Below are 18,343 nucleotides of genomic sequence, written 5' to 3'. Positions count from 1 at the left end.
ACAGACATTAGCTCTAACCCAACCAGAAAATCAGAAGATCGATGAAGATGATGATCAAAGGATCCCCCGATCCTTCGTGATTCCCGATGATTCCGACGCTACCCAATCAACGATTGAAGAATTGGAACAAGTCATACTAATCAAGCATTTGCCCGAAAGAAAGGTATACCTGGGAACAGCATTAACCCTTGAACTCAGGAAAAAGGCTTATTCAATTTTTTATTGATAACATAGATTATTTTGATAGGTCCCGTTTAGATATAACAAGGATCCCACCGGATATAACGACACATTGGCTAAGCCTGGACCCTAGGTTCAAACTGGTGAAGCAAAAAAGAAGACCCCAGTCCGAGGTAAAGCACGCATTCATAAAGGACGAGGTAACTAAACTTTTCAAAATAGGGTCCATTCGGGAGGTAAAATATCCTGAATGGTTAGCCAATGTAGTTGTAGTCCCTAAAAAAGGGAACAAACTTAGAATATATGTAGATTATAAGGATTTAAACAAGGCATGCCCTAAAGATTCTTTTCCACTGCCCAATAGCCATCGCACGATCGATGTCACGGCCGGCCACGATATACTTACATTTATCGATGCCTATTCTGGGTATAATCAAATCCAAATAAACCTGGAAGACCAGGAAAAGACTTTATTTGTCACCAAGTATGGAACATATTATTATAATGTGATGCCCTTCGGGCTGAAAAATGCAGGAGCTACTTACCAACGCCTAGTAAATAAAATATTCGAGGAACAGATAGGTAAATCAATAGAGGTTTATATTGATGACATGCTAGTTAAGTCCCTGCACACAGAGGACCATTTGGCTAATTTTCAGGAAACATTCGAGATTTTAAAGAAATACAACATGAAGCTCAACCCAGAGAAATGTGCTTTTCGGGGTCGGTTCGGGCAAGTTTCTCGACTTCATGGTATCAAATCAGGGGATCGAGATTAACCCCGATAAAATTAAGGCCATCGAAGACATCGCCATTGTGGACAGTGTAAAAGCCGTGCAGAGGCTAACATGATAGATTGCTGCCTTAGGCCGATTCATTTCAAGGTCGTCAGATCGAAGTCACAGATTTTTCTCTCTACTCAAAAAGAAGAACGATTTCTCTTGGACCCCGGAATTCCAACAGGCATTAGAGGAATTAAAGCGTTATCTATCGAGCCCACCACTGCTTCATACTCCAAAAACAGACGAAAAACTTTGCTTGTATTTGGCAGTATCGGAAATCGCGGTAAGTGGTGTCCTAGTTCGAGAAGAGCAAGGTACGCAATTTTTCGTTTATTATGTAAGTCGAACCTTAGGAGAAGCAGAAACTAGATATCCACACCTAGAAAAATTGGCACTCACACTAATAAGTGCCTCTAGAAAGTTAAGACCATACTTTCAATGTCACCCCATATGCGTATTAACCACTTACCCGCTTCGTAATATTTTGCACAAGCCCGAACTATCAGGCCGATTGGCCAAATGGGCCGTCGAACTCAGTGGGTACGATATCGAATATCAACCCCGTACGACCATCAAGTCTCAAATTTTAGCGGACTTTGTGGCTGATTTCATGTCGACCCTCGTACCCGAAGTTGAAAAAGAACTCTTATTGAAATCGGGTACATCGTCGGGGGTATGGACCCTTTTCACGGACGGGGCTTCGAACGTGAAGGGGTTCGGGTTAGGCATCATTTTAAAGCCGCCCACGGGTAAAACTATTAAACAATCTATCAAAACTACTAGGTTGACTAATAACGAGGCCGGGTATGAGGCCATGATTGCAGGTCTCGAACTAGATAAAAGCTTGGGAGTAGAAATCATTGAAGCCAAGTGTGATTCTTTGCTGATGGTAAATCAAGTAAACAAAACCTTCGAAGTTCGAGAAGATAGAATGCAAAGGTATTTGGACAAACTGCAGGTAACTTTGCACTGTTTCAAAGAATGGATCTTACAGCATGTAACTCGAGAACAAAACAGTGAGGCCGATGCACTTGTAAATTTGGGATCATCGGTAGGGGAAGATGAGATCAGCTTGGGGACTTTCGTTCAACTCTCGAGATCCGTGATCGAGGAAGGTCACACCGAGATAAACTCTACAAGCTTAACCTGGGATTGGAGGAATAAGTATATTGAATACTTGAGGAACGGAAATATCCCATCGGACCCTATAAATTCTATGGCCCTACGAACCAAAGCTGCTCGGTTCATATTGACTGCAGACGGAACATTATACCGAAGGACATTCGATGGACCACTGGCAGTATGCTTAGGACCAGGGGACACCGATTACGTCCTACGTGAGATTCAAGAGGGTACTTGTGGAAATCATTCAGGTACCGATTCATTAGTCCAAAAAATAATCAGAGTAGGATATTATTGGATCGATATGGACAAAGATGCAAAGGAGTTTGTTCGAAAATGTGACAAATGTCAAAGGTTTGCATCGATGATCCATCAGCCCGGAGAGCAACTTCACTCAGTCTTATCCCCATGGTCGTTCATGAAATGGGGAATGGATATCGTCGGCCCTCTGCCATCGGCCCCAGGTAAAGATAAGTTCATCTTATTTATAATTGACTATTTCTCTAAATGGGTTGAAGCACAGGCGTTCGAAAAAGTTAGAGAGAAAGAGGTTATAGACTTCATCTGGGATCATATCGTATGCCGATTTGGGATACCCGCCGAAATAGTGTGTGACAATGGAAAATAATTTATCGGCAGCAAAGTGACGAAATTCCTCGAAGACCACAAAATAAAAAGGATATTATCAACACCGTATCACCCTAGTGGGAACGGACAGGCCGAATCGACGAACAAAACTATCATTCAAAATCTAAAGAAAAGTTTGAACGACGCTAAGGGGAAATGGAGAGACATCCTACCCGAAGTTCTTTGGGCATATTGAACAACATCAAAGTCCAGTACGGGGGCAACCCCATTCTCCTTAGTATATGGTTCCGAAGCCTTGATTCCAGTCGAAGTCGGAGAACCCAGTGCCAGATTTTGATATACAATAGAAGAGTCAAATCACGAGGCTATGAATACTAGCCTCGAATTATTGGATGAAAAATGAGAAGCCACTCTCGTCCGATTGGCCGCCCAAAAGCAGCGGATCGAAAGATACTATAATCGAAGAACCAAGCTTTGCCATTTTAAAATCGGGGACTTAGTGCTAAGAAAAGTCACCCTCATCACCCGAAATCCCAACGAAGGAAAACTGGGTTCGAACTGGGAAGGACCGTACCAAGTACTCAAAAACGTCAGTAAAGGATCCTACAAACTCGGTATTATAAACGGCGAACAACTACCAAGCAATAGGAACGTGTCACACCTCAAACGATATTATTGTTAAGGTATGATTTTCTCCCTTATTTCGTCTATATATATTTGATACTAACTCATTGCAGGAGTTTAGCCAAAAACATCGAGACCTCAGGTTTTAAAGTACGTGTTGCACTCTTTTTCCCTTATATCGGTTTTTATCCCAACCGGGTTTTTCCGGCAAGGTTTTTAACGAGACAACAACTATGTGCTACCTGAGGACATTTTAATAGTATCCAAGGCTTCTTTACAATCAACCTCGAGTACTGGGGGGCTTTACCATCGAATAAATCGAGTTCGATACAAGAAAGTTATTTCGTACCAAAGTCATATCAAACAGGGTCTCGATAGGGAAAAAGTTTATGGGCCAAATGGTCAAATCGAACCATGCCCGCATAGTTTTGCTCGAGCCCTGGCACAAAATACGAACATATATATAACGACCTCTTTACCGATAACTCATATTTTGAACACTTTCGTTCTGCTTCATGATTCAAATAGGCTTAAGGGACGACCACTACCGAAGGAATTTTGAAAAAAGCCCTGGCACAAAATACGAACATATGTATAACGACCTATTTACCGATAACTGATATTTTGAAAATTTTCGTTCTGCTTCATGATTCAAATAGGCTTAAGGGCTGACCACTACTGAAGGAGTTTTGAAAAAACTTACACCATAAAGCCTACGGGCTATAATACTTTGAGTTCGAGTTCGAGCAAACTCTCACTCGACCATTAAGCCTACGGGCTATATTATTTCGAGTTCGAATCACTCACTCGACTTCTAAGCCTACGGGCTACTCTTATTTCGAGTTTGAGCAAACTCTCACTCGACTATTAAGCCTACGGGCTACATTACTTCGAGTTCGAATCACTCACTCGACTAATAAGCCTACGGGCTATATCACTTCGAGTTCGAGCAAGCACTCACTCGACTAAGCCTATGGGCTACTCTTATTTCGAGTTCGAGCAAACTCTAACTCGACCATTAAGCCTACGGGCTACATTACTTCGAGTTTGAATCACTCACTCGACTACTAAGCCTACAGACTACTCTTATTTTGAGTTCGAGCAAACTCTCACTCGACCATTAAGCGTGCGGGCTACATTATTTCGAGTTCGAATCACTCACTCGACTACTAAGCCTAAGGGCTACTCTTATTTCGAGTTCGAGCAAACTCTCACTTGACCATTAAGCCCACAGGCTACATTACTTCGAGTTCGAATCACTCACTCGACTACTAAGCCTACAGGCTACTCTTATTTCGAGTTCGAGCAAAACTCTTACTCGACCATTAAGTCTACGGGTTACATTACTTTAGGTTCAAACAATCACTTAAATCGACTACTAAGCCTATGGGCTACCTTATTTCAAATTTTGAGCAAGCACTCACTCGGTTATGAAGGCTACAAGATCCAAATTCGATCAAATTGCCTAAAACCTTATGAAAACCTTCATAAGGCATGGATAAAACAAAATCTTCTCAAGGCAGAGAATAAAACAGAGGCGAATCAAGAAAAGAAAAGATCTTTATATATACAAGAATATTTACAATGTCCGAACACGACACTACAAAAAAAAAAACTAAGGGCTAAGTTTCTTGGTCATCTCCGGGGGCGGTCTCTTCTCCATCGGGCTCCTCCCCGCTCTCAGACCCATCATCGTCATCATCAAAAGTCAAGGCTTCATCATCGGCTTCAAGCTCTTTAGCCCTTTTTATCTTTTCAGTAAGGTCGAAACCTCGAGCATGGATCTCATCGAGGGTCTCCCTCCGAGATCGGCACTTAGCAAGTTTAGCAACCCAATGTGCTCGAGTGTTGGCGGTCTCGGCTGCCTCTCTTGCTTGTTGTAACTGAGCAGCTTCAGCATTGTCCCGATAGATGGCCACAAATGTATCCGCATCAGCCTTTGCCTTTTCGGCGTCAGATTCGGCCTTGGCAAGTTCAGAGGCCAACCGAGCCTCGAGTTCCTCTATTCTTCTTGCTTGAACCGAGTTTTTTTCCTTCATACTTTGAAGTTGGTTTTCGGTCGATGATAATTGGGCCCAAGCAGCCTCTTTCTCTACAACAAAGCGGTCCATACCTTCTTTCCACATCAAAGACTCCACTTTTACCATATCGACCTCCTCACGGAGTTTCCCGATCATCTCAATTTTCTGCTGCAGCTGTGAGACCAAAATATTAGCCATCGTTCCAGTATCAAGCCCATAGCCTTTTAAAAATATCATTACCTGCTCGGACAGATTGGTCTGATCTTGGTGAGCCTTGGCCAACTCAGCTCGGAGGTCTTTGATTTACTCTCCCCTCTGCCCTAAGAGGAGTTTAAGGGTGTTCCTCTCCTCCGTGACCCGTTGAAGGTCGGCCTCATATCTACGTAGTTCGAATCGAGACCGAGAACATGCTTCTCGATGAACTGTTGCGACCTGCAAAGAAAGAAGAAACAAAGTTAGAAAAGAAAAACAAATGTAAAGGCATTAGCAACGAAGTAAGTTAAGGCTTACCCGATTCAAAGCCTGCTGCACTCTGAGGAAAAGATCCGATGCATCACTAGTGCCAACAACATCCTCAACACCAGTAAACAAATCACAGAAGGGGTCCTCCCCTTCATGTGATCAGTTTATCTCATGGGCCCCCAAAGCTTGGGCATCCCGAATCGCCCCTTCGAAAAAAGCATGGAGATTGGGCGAGTCCCCGATTACTATTGCCCCAAGTGAATCGCTTGGGGAGTTCTCCTAAGTTCAGAGAGCTTCAGAATCGGTCTCTTTTGATATACCCACCGATTGTTGACTTTGGTAGGAAGCATCCTCGATCTCTAACGGTTTGGGGACTCTGCCCGAACCTTCCTCGGATATCTCCTCAGTCCGAGGCGGAACTTTATAAATCATCATCGACGCAACTGCCTTAGGGGAATCGATGGTTTTCTTCGTTCGGGCCACCAACACGGACCCATCATTTTCTTCTTCTTCCTCGTCTTCATCCCTTAGATGCAGAACTGATTCCATGGTTAAAGGGATGGTATTCTTCCTCGCCTTCGGTTTTGGGTCTTCGGAAGCAGAGGCCCTTTTTCTCTTATTATCTTTCACCGGCTTTGGATCAGAGACCGAAGCCTCTTCCTCAATGGATGAAGGCCTCAAAACTGCATCTTTGCCCATATCTACATACAGGAAAATTAATTTAAGCATATAGAAAGCATCTCCTTCGACCTACCAAAGATACAAGAAAGAGGCTCACCATGATTTTTGGCCTCCCATCGGCCCTTGGATAAATCACGCCACAAACTCTCGGCGTATGTGGAGGTGGAAGATAGATCCCGAACCCAGTTCTTGAGATCGGGGACTGCACCGGGCATCCAGGGAAATGTTGCATCACAAGAAGGGGGATGTCGGTAAGAAAAGGAATTAAGAGGAAAAATAGCAGAAGATAACGACAGAATTACACTTACGCTTCATGTTCCACTCCTCGGAAAAAGGCATCTTTTCAGTCGGAATCAGGCTTGAAGTCTTTATTCGAACGAACCTGCCCATCCAACCTCGATCCCTGTCCTCATTTATACTCGAGAACAGAACTTTGGTAGCCCGACGCTGAAGTTTTATTAATCTACCTCGAAAGAGGTGAGGGCAGTACAATCAGATGAGATGATCGAGGGTGAAAGGCATCCCCTCGATTTTGTTCACGAAATAACGGATCAAAATGATGATCCGCCAAAAAGATGGATGGATCTGGCCTAGGGTTATTTGGTATTGGCGGCAGAAATCAATAATAACGGGATCGAGTGGACCTAATGTGAAAGGGTAAGTATACACACTTAAAAACCCTTTCACATAAGTGGTGATATCTTCTTCAGAAGACGGGATTACTATTTTTTTGTTCTCCCAATTGCAATCTTTTTTTAGTTGTTCGAGGTGCCTCTCGGTTATCGAACACATATACCTCGATACTGGATCACATCGGCAGGGAACCAACGAGCCTTTATTGACCTTAAAATCGGAGGTAAGAATACACGCCCCAAGAACGCACTCCTCAGGTCGTGGCTCCACCGGTGTTTTGCCGGCGGCAAATTGTGAAGAAGAGGCTTTTTTTATTTTTGAGGAATGGTATTTGATGTTTTCGCCATTTCTGGATTTAAAGATTGAAAAAAGAAGGAAGTAACAGAGAAGCGGTGTTTTTGAAGAAAGATTTTGCACAGAAGAATCACATAATTTTGCGAGTGAATTCAGAAAGAGTGAGAAAGAAGTTAGAAAATTTAGAGTTTGAAGATGTAAAAGTGATCAAAAGTGAAAAAGGGGGTTATTTATAGGTATACCAATGGCAGTTCATTTCGATAATGGCCGACCATCGTCTGACACGCATTAAATGCCTTGAAAAACTAATCCGACAGGACAGCTATCACGTGCTTCATGATCGATCCCATTGTAAACGCCAGCTTATTTCTGATCGAGCAGTCGAGAAATCATGTCGTTTCTCGCTACATCCTTCCCGAGAAACGAGGGGACTATCTGTATACGGTAAAAACCGGTTAGTCCTTCGTACGAACAGGTCGAAATAGTAATGCATTAGATTGGAGAAGCATCTTCATATTCAGGTTGAGGTCCGAAGTCAAGTCACCAAGCTTCGAGCCCTAGGAACCGATCAATGTCGAGCTCGAATCCAAATCGAACTATGATGCAAAGTGAAGTTATCGAGCTTATGAGGCAGAAACCGACCAACACTGACCCTGAATCAATATAAGGAGCCGGGTGAGAATCGAACTCGAGTCAAGATCGAGAGCTCGAGTCAATACCAAGCTCGAATCAATATCGAGCTCATAGACAAGAGCAGTTGCAATCCCACTAGAGGAGAGAATCCCGACACGAATTATGGAAAAACTGATTTATCATGGGTCTCCCACTATATATTTTTAATTATATCTAAAGTAGGATCCCTCCACTATAAAGAGGATGATTATTATTTCTGAAAGGACCAAGTTTTTCCATACATTATAATTGAGATATCATACACTCATATATTGAAGAGTTACCCTTTTTTAGCTTGATAAATTGATTTATCTTGCCTAATCTGTAAATTATTCTCTTCCCAACTTTGTTTATTTTTCATTCTCTATAGTCAATTCTTGATATTTCTATTCATTCTTACCATTTGTGTCAAGTTATACCACATACCTTAGAACTACGTAAAAATTTAACTCAATTCGTTTTTCGGGTAAAACACATATTTATACGATCCAATCATTTCAAATGCATTAAAGGAAAATAAACCTATATCCACGTCGGATAGGCTTCATATATAGTAGCTAATTGAAAACAGAAATGCCAACCGCGCCTTTCTGTTGAAGCTCTTCCTCTCTGACATACAGGTAAACTCTCCATGCTCTTCTTCCCCTCTCTGTATATCCATTTTGCACTTCACAAGCGTACGCATATCGTATAAACATTCACACATTCACGGCCTATTCGATGATTATTGATGTTTAGATACAAACATTACTTGTGCGTACTGGTATTTCGGTGAAATTTGTCAATTCTCGTAAGATAAGCTTCAAATTCTCGTGATTTTTTTGTCAATTTACTACTTCGTTGGTTGTAGAGATTTTGTGCTTTTTTCTAGCGTCTGACTCATTTTTCGGTTATTCGGATTGATAATGTGGTTTGTATGATCACGCTGTTGCTGAAATACGACAATTCTCTTACTCGCATCTACTTGAATGATTGACAGCGTTAGATATAAGAAATTTTATGAACTTTATTGCATTTGCAATATTGTTAGTTCAAAGATTAGCAGCAATAGCAATGGCTGTTGAGCCTGTAATTTCGTTTCTCCTTATATTTCAATTATTTTAGGTTTTGAACTTTAAAATCGTATCAGTCTTTTGCATATATGATCTATCTAGCAGTGAGTAGGAGTATTTGTTTGTGGAAGTGATTCGGTGCAGTATTGAGTATTTATGCTGCTTAATTATGTTTGTTTTGAGTTTGCAAAAATTACGATGCCACTGAAGAGATGAGTACTGATGCAACCGTCTGCTCCATCATGTATATATTTGTGTTTTTATTGTCAGGTTATTTGGTAGTTGAAGTTTCAAGTTCTGGTTAACAGGATGGTTTCATTTGAAGAAAGTGATGTTAAGAGTGAGTACATACTCCGCCTTTCTATCCTCATTATCTTTGACTTCTCTTAATTTCTGTAAATCCAGAAATGATGCTTTTGAAATAGTTCTTCCATATGGTCAAAGTACCACATGGAGTGTTCTGATTCACATAAAGTGTATCATTTTTGTTTTTATACATATTAGAAGTTTTAGATTATCTATGTATATAGATCATTAGTTGTTATTATTTTCTAGTCTATCGTCTTAATCAAAGAATTCTGTACAAACTTGTCTGCTTATAGTTTAGAATTGATACAGTCCGTCTTTGCTTTTCTTTGTCTGCACCATGTGATGTATGAAAAAATCAACCGCTGGTTGCCTGGTTCTGTTATGTCTGTTATGGCAGCTCTATGATATCGAATCTCATTATCGACGCACTTTTAGTTTGTTACTGCTTTACAAATTCACCATGATACTGGTCGGTGCAGGCTTGAACTTGATGGGTTTCTTTTTATTTCTTTCTTCATTTTGCATGAGCTGTTAATACAATGTTGTTTTGCAGATCAATTATTTTACTTCGATTTCTCCAGGCAGAAAACTTAAGTTGTATTCGAGATTTTGGTGTAATTATTTGTGTTTGTTTAATTATCTTATTAAATTTCAGCATCATAGTATGTATGTAGGTAGTAATATTTAGTCAGATTTAAGATGACTTTCTTCAGAAATATTATATGATCTCTCTTTTTTCCAACCCCCATCCCAATGGGCCGAAACTAAAGCTCTTATTTTCTGTTGGGTAATAGTCATAATGGGAGATTTCGGAAATCACTTAGAAAGTCAAGATCACAGGAGGAGGAAAGAACAAGGAAGAAAATCTTCTTTAGATGAAGACGATTCCAAAAGAAAGCCAAAACGGGGAATAGGATGCCTTAAAGGTGAGTTTGAACAATTTTTGGAAGTACCCTCAAGATTGCCAGTAGTCAGTCTCTGCCTAATAGCAATTTCACTCATCAGCAGCAAACATAACGTCTATTTCTTACATAGTGAATTCAGTTTCTATCTTAAAATTTGCTAGTTTTAAGATAAACTCCAGTACGTTTTATTTGATCTTGCTTCTTTTATTCATTTGATTTTGAACTTACACGAAGGTATATTTATCGATCTCTAGTCATTCAGTTTTGCTGCAGAACACCAAGAGAATTAGCTGGCTCTTTCCTGGATATTTGAAAGTTGAATGGCATATGTTTTTCAGGACTCCTGTAAAAAAGTTTATGTTCCTAGTGATTTTGACATGCTTGTTCCAAATACACAGTTCCTCAACCATGGGAAATCAAAACCTTCAATCTCATCTGAGATTGTAAAATGGCTCCAGAAAGCTACAGCATGGTATTACTGATGATGTACTTTGATCCAAGAAAAAGTAGTAAATGACGTTGTAGAAAACAAAAAGTGAAGTATAAAGTTCTATCAGTTCTTTAGTTCACCACGTAAACTTATCAAAATTTTCATTTGTGGAATGTACAATTTGAACTAATTTTATAAATTTCTTTCCTTGTATATGCTAGGTTAGAAGTTATCTCCCAAGAGTAAAGCATAATTGTCAAAAACTGACATTGATTAAAGGCGATAAAGACGTAGGATCATGTGGTGCTCTATCGTCATATTCTATTGTGGAAACTTATCAAGAAATTAACATATATATTGTACTGTGCTAAATCACTATCAATTTCGAAGAGAAGTCTTCTATCTTTTCTTGAATATGGTTTTACAAACCATATTTTTAAACAACCTCCTCACTGTTCTGAAGCAAAACTGAAGCTTATGGTGGTTTCGTGGTTGGTTTAATATGCTGTGATAATGTTGCCTTATTTGTTGTCTCAAGTTCTTACTTTCTCTGACATGTGACAGAGATTGGGCTTGGATTGACTGGATTTGGTGTAATTTTTACTCTGCTTGGAGTGTTTCTCTTCTTTGAGAGGAGTTTCGTTGCCATTGGGAATGTAAGATTTTCTTTATTGTCAATATGACAACTGTTTTGTTGTTCATCCTCTAATGCTTTGTGCTTGAGCCCTTTAATATGTTTGTTTGTACTTCGTATCATCTTTGATGGAACTTTTTGTGTGATCAGATCCTCCTTCTGTCTGGGGTGACCTTAACCATTGGACTGATGTCTACCTTGCAAATTTTCATGAAACGACAAAATTTGAAGGTTCCAAGTTCACGGACCCACTATGCTATGTCCTGCTTCATCTATGTCTTTGCTATTACCTTTTTTTTCCTTTGCAATCTCCATTTTCATATGCCAAAGCTTTAATTATCTGATAGGGTTCTGCCTCCTTTGCTGTTGGTTTCGTGCTTATTATGCTGGGATGGCCTGTGCTAGGCATGATTTGGGAGACCTGCGGTCTTTTTGTGCTGTTCAGGTAACCCTTTTTCTTGCATCCTTGTGTCTCGCCAAGAATAAACAGTGTTGGCTAATAAGGCATACTATGTAATGCAGTGGTTTTTGGCCCACCGTTGCTGTTTTTCTGAGGAAGTTACCTATCATTGGTGGAATCTTTCGCCAATCATCTGTGTCATCTGTATGTCACTATTTTGTATATGTATCTTCTCTAGTAACATTAAAAGTTATATGTGCAATATGCTTCAGATTCTTTCATGCATCACATTATGGTTGTCAACTGGTTACGCCTAAGGAATTTTGTCTCTTTGTTGGATTCCTGAAATTCATTTCTGGATAGTTCATAAATTTATAGTATAGAGAAGTTTTTGTTGACTGGTTGTTGTACAATCACGCCCATTATAATTTGTAGCTTCCAACTGTCTTATACACATTTGTTAGTATTGAAGAATCTTTTTCATATCTGTTAACTTGTTAGAAGCAAAGCGTTGGATGTTCATTATTAGACAAAGCATTTTCTGGATTGAAGCTAAGAACTGTTTCCTTTGTGTTGTGCAGTTCTTTCCACGTAACAGGGTTAAAATGGGTAAACGGATGCCGATTTGAGGACCGTAGCCTAACAGTAAATGAATTCTGAAAGAAGAAAACTGTGCAATGGGAAGCACCTGAATGAGTTCTAAAGAAAAGATAAGGAGAACCAGTACATACTACTTTTCTGCTAAACATTTAAACTTTAGCATTTGGATAAAGAGCATTAATGTCAAATTGGCTATGTGATATTGTATGTTAGTACTTGTCTCAGTCAATGATGTTAGGGGGCAAACAAAACGGAGCCATACAAGACTCTGATACACAGAGGTCATGGATCATGTATGCAACTGTTTCCACTATTGTCCCATTTTGTGATTAAGTCCAATTTGGTTGATATCTTCCCTTTATTTCTCTTATTTACCTTTGATATAGAATGAGCTTTGTTGTCGAAGATTGAGTTCCACCAAAACTTATAGTCTAGTGGTATTGTTGAAACCTTTCACACAGTAAGTGTGAATTCTATTCTCATTGCCTCCTTTTCTCTCCCAGTTCTTTGCCCCACGTGATAGAAAAAGTTTAAATAAAAGTCTTGAGTTTTAAGATTACGTAGGTGAAGGTATGAAATATAATCTAGAAAGCATATGATATAAAGGTCATACTAATTTTTATTTATTCAAAACGTGAATACGTGAGTAGCTTTTCTAAAACCATAACCAAAACTAGTTCAAACACACCTTTTTACAAATCTGTTTAAAAAATGCAATTTTCGAAAAATAGTTTTTCTAGAATTCAAAATCAAATATAAACGTTCCGAAAGGGAAATAGAAGTGTAAAAAGAATAATACACTAATATTAAGAAATGAGAGCAAAATAGAACAATATACTAACGGAGACAAGATGTATATGAGGAGAATGTAGAATTTATTTTATTCAAGTGTGTTTCTTCTATGTACATCATAGGATAAAGAATATCCTATTTATAGGATATAAGATACATGAAAAGTTACAAGAATACACCTAAAGGTTACAAATATTAAGTGATGAATTAACTAAGTACATGAACTCAAATGGTTCATGGAATAGGGATGTCTAAGAGTATTCAATGGACATCCACTTTAACATATTCATAACACTCCCCCTTGGATGTCCATCTAAAAGATAATGTGCCTCGTTAAAACCTTACTAGGAAAATCCAGTGAGAAAAAGCCTAGTGAAGGAAAAAAAGTACACATATCTTGTAATACGCATTGAGTTCTGCCTCATTAAAAATCTTACCAGGAAAATCCAATTGGGACAAAACCTTGGTTAAGGGAAAAAAAGTACAGCGCGTATTATACTCCCCCTGATAAAAACTTTATTTGACAATCTTATGTCTCAGCTTCTCAAATGTTGATGTTGGCAATGCCTTAGTGAATAAACCTGCTAGATTGTCACTTGAACGGATTTGTTGAACATCTATCTCACCATTTTGCTGAAGATCGTGTGTGAAAAAGAACTTTGGTGAAATGTGTTTTGTTCTGTCTCCTTTGATATATCCTCCTTTAAGTTGAGCTATGCAAGCAGCATTGTCTTCATACAATATCGTTGGAATCTTCGTTTTTATAGAAAGACCACACAATTGTTGAATATGTTGAGTCACTGATCTCAACCATACACATTCTCGACTAGCTTCATGAATAGCTATTATCTCTACATGATTAGAAGATGTAGCAGCTAAAGTTTGTTTTGTTGAATGCCGTGAAATAGTTGTACCCCCACAAGTAAATAGATAGCCTGTTTGAGATCGGGCTTTATGTGGGTCAGACAAATAACCTGCACCTGCATAACCAATCAACTGTGAATCGGATTCATAAGAATAAAATAATTCCATATCAATAGTCCCTCGGAGGTATCTAAAAATATGCTTAACACCATTCCAGTGTCTTGTTGTTGGAAAGGAACTAAATCTTGCTAATAAACTTACTGCAAAACTTATATCTGGTCAAGTATTATTTGTAAGATACATTAGTGCCCCAATTGCACTAAGATATGGAGTTTCATCACCAAGAAGCTCTCCATCATTTTCATGAGGTCGAAATGGATCTTTATTTATATCAAGTGATCTCACAACCATCGGGGTACTTAATGGATGTGCTTTATCCATATAAAAACGCTTTAGAATCTTTTCGGTATAAGTTGATTGATAGACAAAAATTTCATCTTTCATATGCTCAATTTGTAGACCAAGACAAAATTTTGTCTTTAGATCTTTCATTTCAAACTCTTTCTTCAAACAGTCTACTGCTTTTGAAAGTTTCTCAGGAGTTCCAATGATATTTAGATCATCAACATATACAACGATTATAACAAATTCAAATCCATACCTTCTTATAAATACATAAGGACAAATTGAATCATTCTTATACCCTTCTTTCAGCAAATACTCACTCAGGCGATTATACCACATTCGCCCTGATTGTTTCAATCCATATAAGGATTTTTGAAGCTTTATTGAACAATTTTCCCGAAAACTTTTATTAGTTTCAGGAACTTTGAGCCTTTCAGGGATTTTTATATAAATTTCGTTGTCTAATGTGCCATACAAATAGGCCGTGACAACATCCATTAGACGCATATCAAGTTTTTCATGGATTGTCAAATTTATAAGATACCTGAAAGTGATTGCATCCACCACATGAGAATATGTCTCTATATAATCAATGCCAGATCTTTGCAAAAATCCTTGTGCCACAAGTCGTGCTTTATATCTAACGACTTCATTTTTATCATTTCGTCTTCGCACAAAAACCCATTTGTATTCCACTGGCTTTATTCCTTCAGGTGTTCGGACTATACGTCCGAATACTTCACGTTTTTTCAAGTGACGCTAATTCTGCCTGGATAGCGTCTTTTCAATTTTGCCAATCATTTCTCTGTCTACATTCATCAATAAATCTTGGTTCAAGATCCTCATCTTGTTGCATTATTTCAACAGCAACATTATAAGCAAAAATATTGTCGACAATAATATTATTTCGGTTTCACCTTTTTGCCGTAGAGACATAACTTATTGAGATCTTTTCATTCTTATTATTTTCAGGTACCTGGACCTCCTCTGAGGTCTTATCATTTGTTATGTCACATGGCTCTTTTTGAGCAATTACCTCCATATTATGATCTCCTAGATCATTTGCTTCTTTTCTCTTTCGAGGATTTTTATCTTTGGAACCAATTGGTCTACCACGTTTCAAGCGTGGCTTAAACTCATTTGCATTTATAGATTGTCCAACCGGGATATCAATTCGAATAGGAGCATTAGCAGTTGGAATATGCGACTTAGTCACCCTGGTAGGTTAGTGAATGCATCAGGTAGTTGATTTACAAAATTTTGCAAATAAATTATCTTTTGAATCTCGTGTTCACATTGATTTATTCGAGGATCTAAATGAGATAGTGATAATTCATTGCAATCTATCTCCTTTTGCAGCTGCTTATTTTCTCCCCCTAATATTGGGTATACTGATTCATCAAAATGACAATCAGTAAATCTTCCCATAAATAAATCTCCAGTTATAGGTTCCAAATATTTTATAATAGAAAGAGATTCATACCCAACATATATCCCCAATCTTCTTTGGGGTCCCATCTTTGTGCATTGTGGTGGAGCAGTTGGAACATATATTGCACATCCAAATATTCTAAGATGGAAAATATTTGGCTCCTGACCAAAAGCCAATTGTATTGGGGAGATTTTATGATAACTTGTGGGTCTGATCTGCACAAGAGCTGCTGCATGCAAAATAGCATGGCCCCATGCCGAAATGGGAAGTTTTGTTCTCATAAGCATTGGTCTAGCAATTAATTGGAGGCGTTTGATCAATGATTCCGCTAGACCATTTTGAGTATGAACATGAGCAACCGGATGCTCAATTGTTATCCCAGTTAATATGCAATAATCATTAAAGGCCTGGGACGTAAATTTACCAGCATTATCAAGACGAAGTGTCTTAATTGCATAATCTGGAAACTGTGCTCTTAATCTTATTAATTGAGCTAGTAACCTCGCAAAGGCCAAATTGCGGGTTGATAACAAGCACACATGTGACCATCTTGTAGATGCATCTATCAAAATTATATAATATCTGAATGGTCCATATGGAGGGTGTATGGGCCCACATATATCACCCTGTATACGTTCCAAAAATGCAGGAGATTCAACTCCAATGTTAATTACTGATGGTCTAATAATCAGTTTTCCTTGAGAACATGCAGCACAAGAAAATTCTTTAGTTTGAAGAATCTTTTGGTTCTTCAATGAATGACCATGTGAATTCTCAATTATTTTGCGCATCATATTATAACCGGGATGGCCGAACCGGTTGCCAAATAATAAAATCATTAGTAAACTCCTTGTTTACTATGGCATGTGATTCAACTACACTAATATTAGTGTGGTATAATCCAGAGAAAAATGCGGGAAGTTTTTCAAGCACATACTTCTTTTCCGCTTTTATTTTAGTAATATAAAGGTATTCAATCCTTCATTGGTGGTCTCAATATGATAGCCATTTTGGCGAATATCTTTGAAACTCAACAAGTTTCTCTGAGACCTACTACAATATAATGCATCATTAACAGCCAATATAGTTCCTCCTGGTAGTAATACAGTCGCTCTTCCAGAGCCCTCAATTAATTTTGTACTACCAGATATTATTATGATATTGGCTTCTTTCATAATTAAATAAGAGAAATATCTCTTGTCTTTTAATATGGTGTGCGTCGTAGCACAATCCAGAAGACATATTTCTTCTTTATTATTCATACGGCCAACTAAAGACTGGGGAGTTTTCATATTCTTCAAAAAAAAAAACATCATAAGTAATATTGAAAAAATTAAGAACAAAAGAAACTACATTTATGAAATTAAATACGGACAATATAAAAAGTTTTATTCAAAATATGAACTTCATAAAAAGAAATATATTTATTCTTATAATTTTTCTCAATAATAAGTCTTCAGTTATGATGCTCAAAGAAGTCTCCAGCTTCTATATGAATAATATCTGCAAGGCCTTCAAAAATATCATCTTTATAGGCAAGGTTTGCTTCAACTTTATCATGATTATTCATAGGGCCCGCCTCAAGATCATTTTGAAAAGTCAAGTGAGTCTCAACTTTATTTTGTTTCCCTTTTATAGATGCTTGATAAAGTTTGACAAAATGCTCAGGTGTACGACAAATTCGTGTCCAATGATTTTTCATACCACATCGGTGGCAAACATTATCTTTGCCTTTTGAAGGATTATTCCGAGAACCCTTATTGTTCTCTTGTTTATAACGACTACCACCATGGCGATTATTATTTCGCCCCTTGCCACGCCCACGTATATTTATACGGCCACGATAATTATTTTGTCTTTTTTCAGACTTTGGATCTATCGTTCCCAGATTCGCTTCTGGAAATGGAGCTGATCCAGTGGGGCGGGCTTTATGATTTTTCATTAAAAGGGCATTATATTGTTCAGCCACCAAAAGGCATGAAATTAACTCAGAATATATCTTAAAGCCTTTTTCACGGTATTGCTGTTGTAACACCATATTTGAGGCATAAAAAGTGGAAAGAGTCTTTTCCAGCATGTCCTCATCATTCATAGGTTCCCCACATAATTTTAGTTGGGAAATTATTCTATATACAGCAGAATTATATTCACTTATGGTCTTATAATCTTGTAGTCGTAAGTGCATCCACTCACGACGAGCTCTTGGCAATACCGTGGCCTTTAGGTGGTCATATCGTTCCTTCAAACTAGTCCATAATTGAAATGGATCTTTCAAGGTTAAATATTCACTTTTTAACCCTTCATCGAGATGATGGCGAAGGAAAATCATGGCTTTCGCCTTATCCTGACTTGATGATTTATTTCCTTCTTTAATAGTGTCACCAAGACCTTTAGCGTCAAGGTGAATTTCAGCATCAAGTACCCATGGCAAATAGTTATTCCCAGAGATATCAAGTGCCAT

At 38.5% G+C, this 18,343-nt stretch overlaps 2 protein-coding genes across 2 annotated transcripts; one reads left to right on the top strand and one right to left on the bottom strand.

The window, feature by feature from the left end:
- The first annotated feature begins 8,638 nt into the window (after positions 1 to 8,638).
- LOC107808373 (vesicle transport protein GOT1-like) lies at positions 8,639 to 12,644 on the top strand. Its single transcript, XM_075239795.1, has 8 exons — positions 8,639 to 8,679; positions 9,382 to 9,451; positions 10,215 to 10,346; positions 11,320 to 11,411; positions 11,540 to 11,620; positions 11,737 to 11,834; positions 11,912 to 11,993; positions 12,371 to 12,644. The coding sequence occupies exons 2-8, from the start codon at positions 9,421 to 9,423 to the stop codon at positions 12,416 to 12,418; spliced, it is 564 nt and encodes a 187-aa protein (XP_075095896.1). The 5' UTR covers positions 8,639 to 8,679; positions 9,382 to 9,420; the 3' UTR covers positions 12,419 to 12,644.
- A 4,694-nt stretch (positions 12,645 to 17,338) lies between these two features.
- LOC107794922 (uncharacterized) lies at positions 17,339 to 18,343 on the bottom strand. Its single transcript, XM_016617483.2, has one exon. It carries the CDS (start codon positions 18,341 to 18,343, stop codon positions 17,339 to 17,341), a length of 1,005 nt encoding a protein of 334 aa, XP_016472969.2.

The sequence above is a fragment of the Nicotiana tabacum genome, chromosome 19 (assembly GCF_000715075.1).
Source record: "Nicotiana tabacum cultivar K326 chromosome 19, ASM71507v2, whole genome shotgun sequence".
In the NCBI taxonomy this organism is placed as follows: Eukaryota; Viridiplantae; Streptophyta; class Magnoliopsida; order Solanales; family Solanaceae; genus Nicotiana; species Nicotiana tabacum.
The sequence above is the reverse complement of the archived record's forward strand: the minus strand, read 5'-3'. Positions and strand labels throughout refer to the sequence as shown.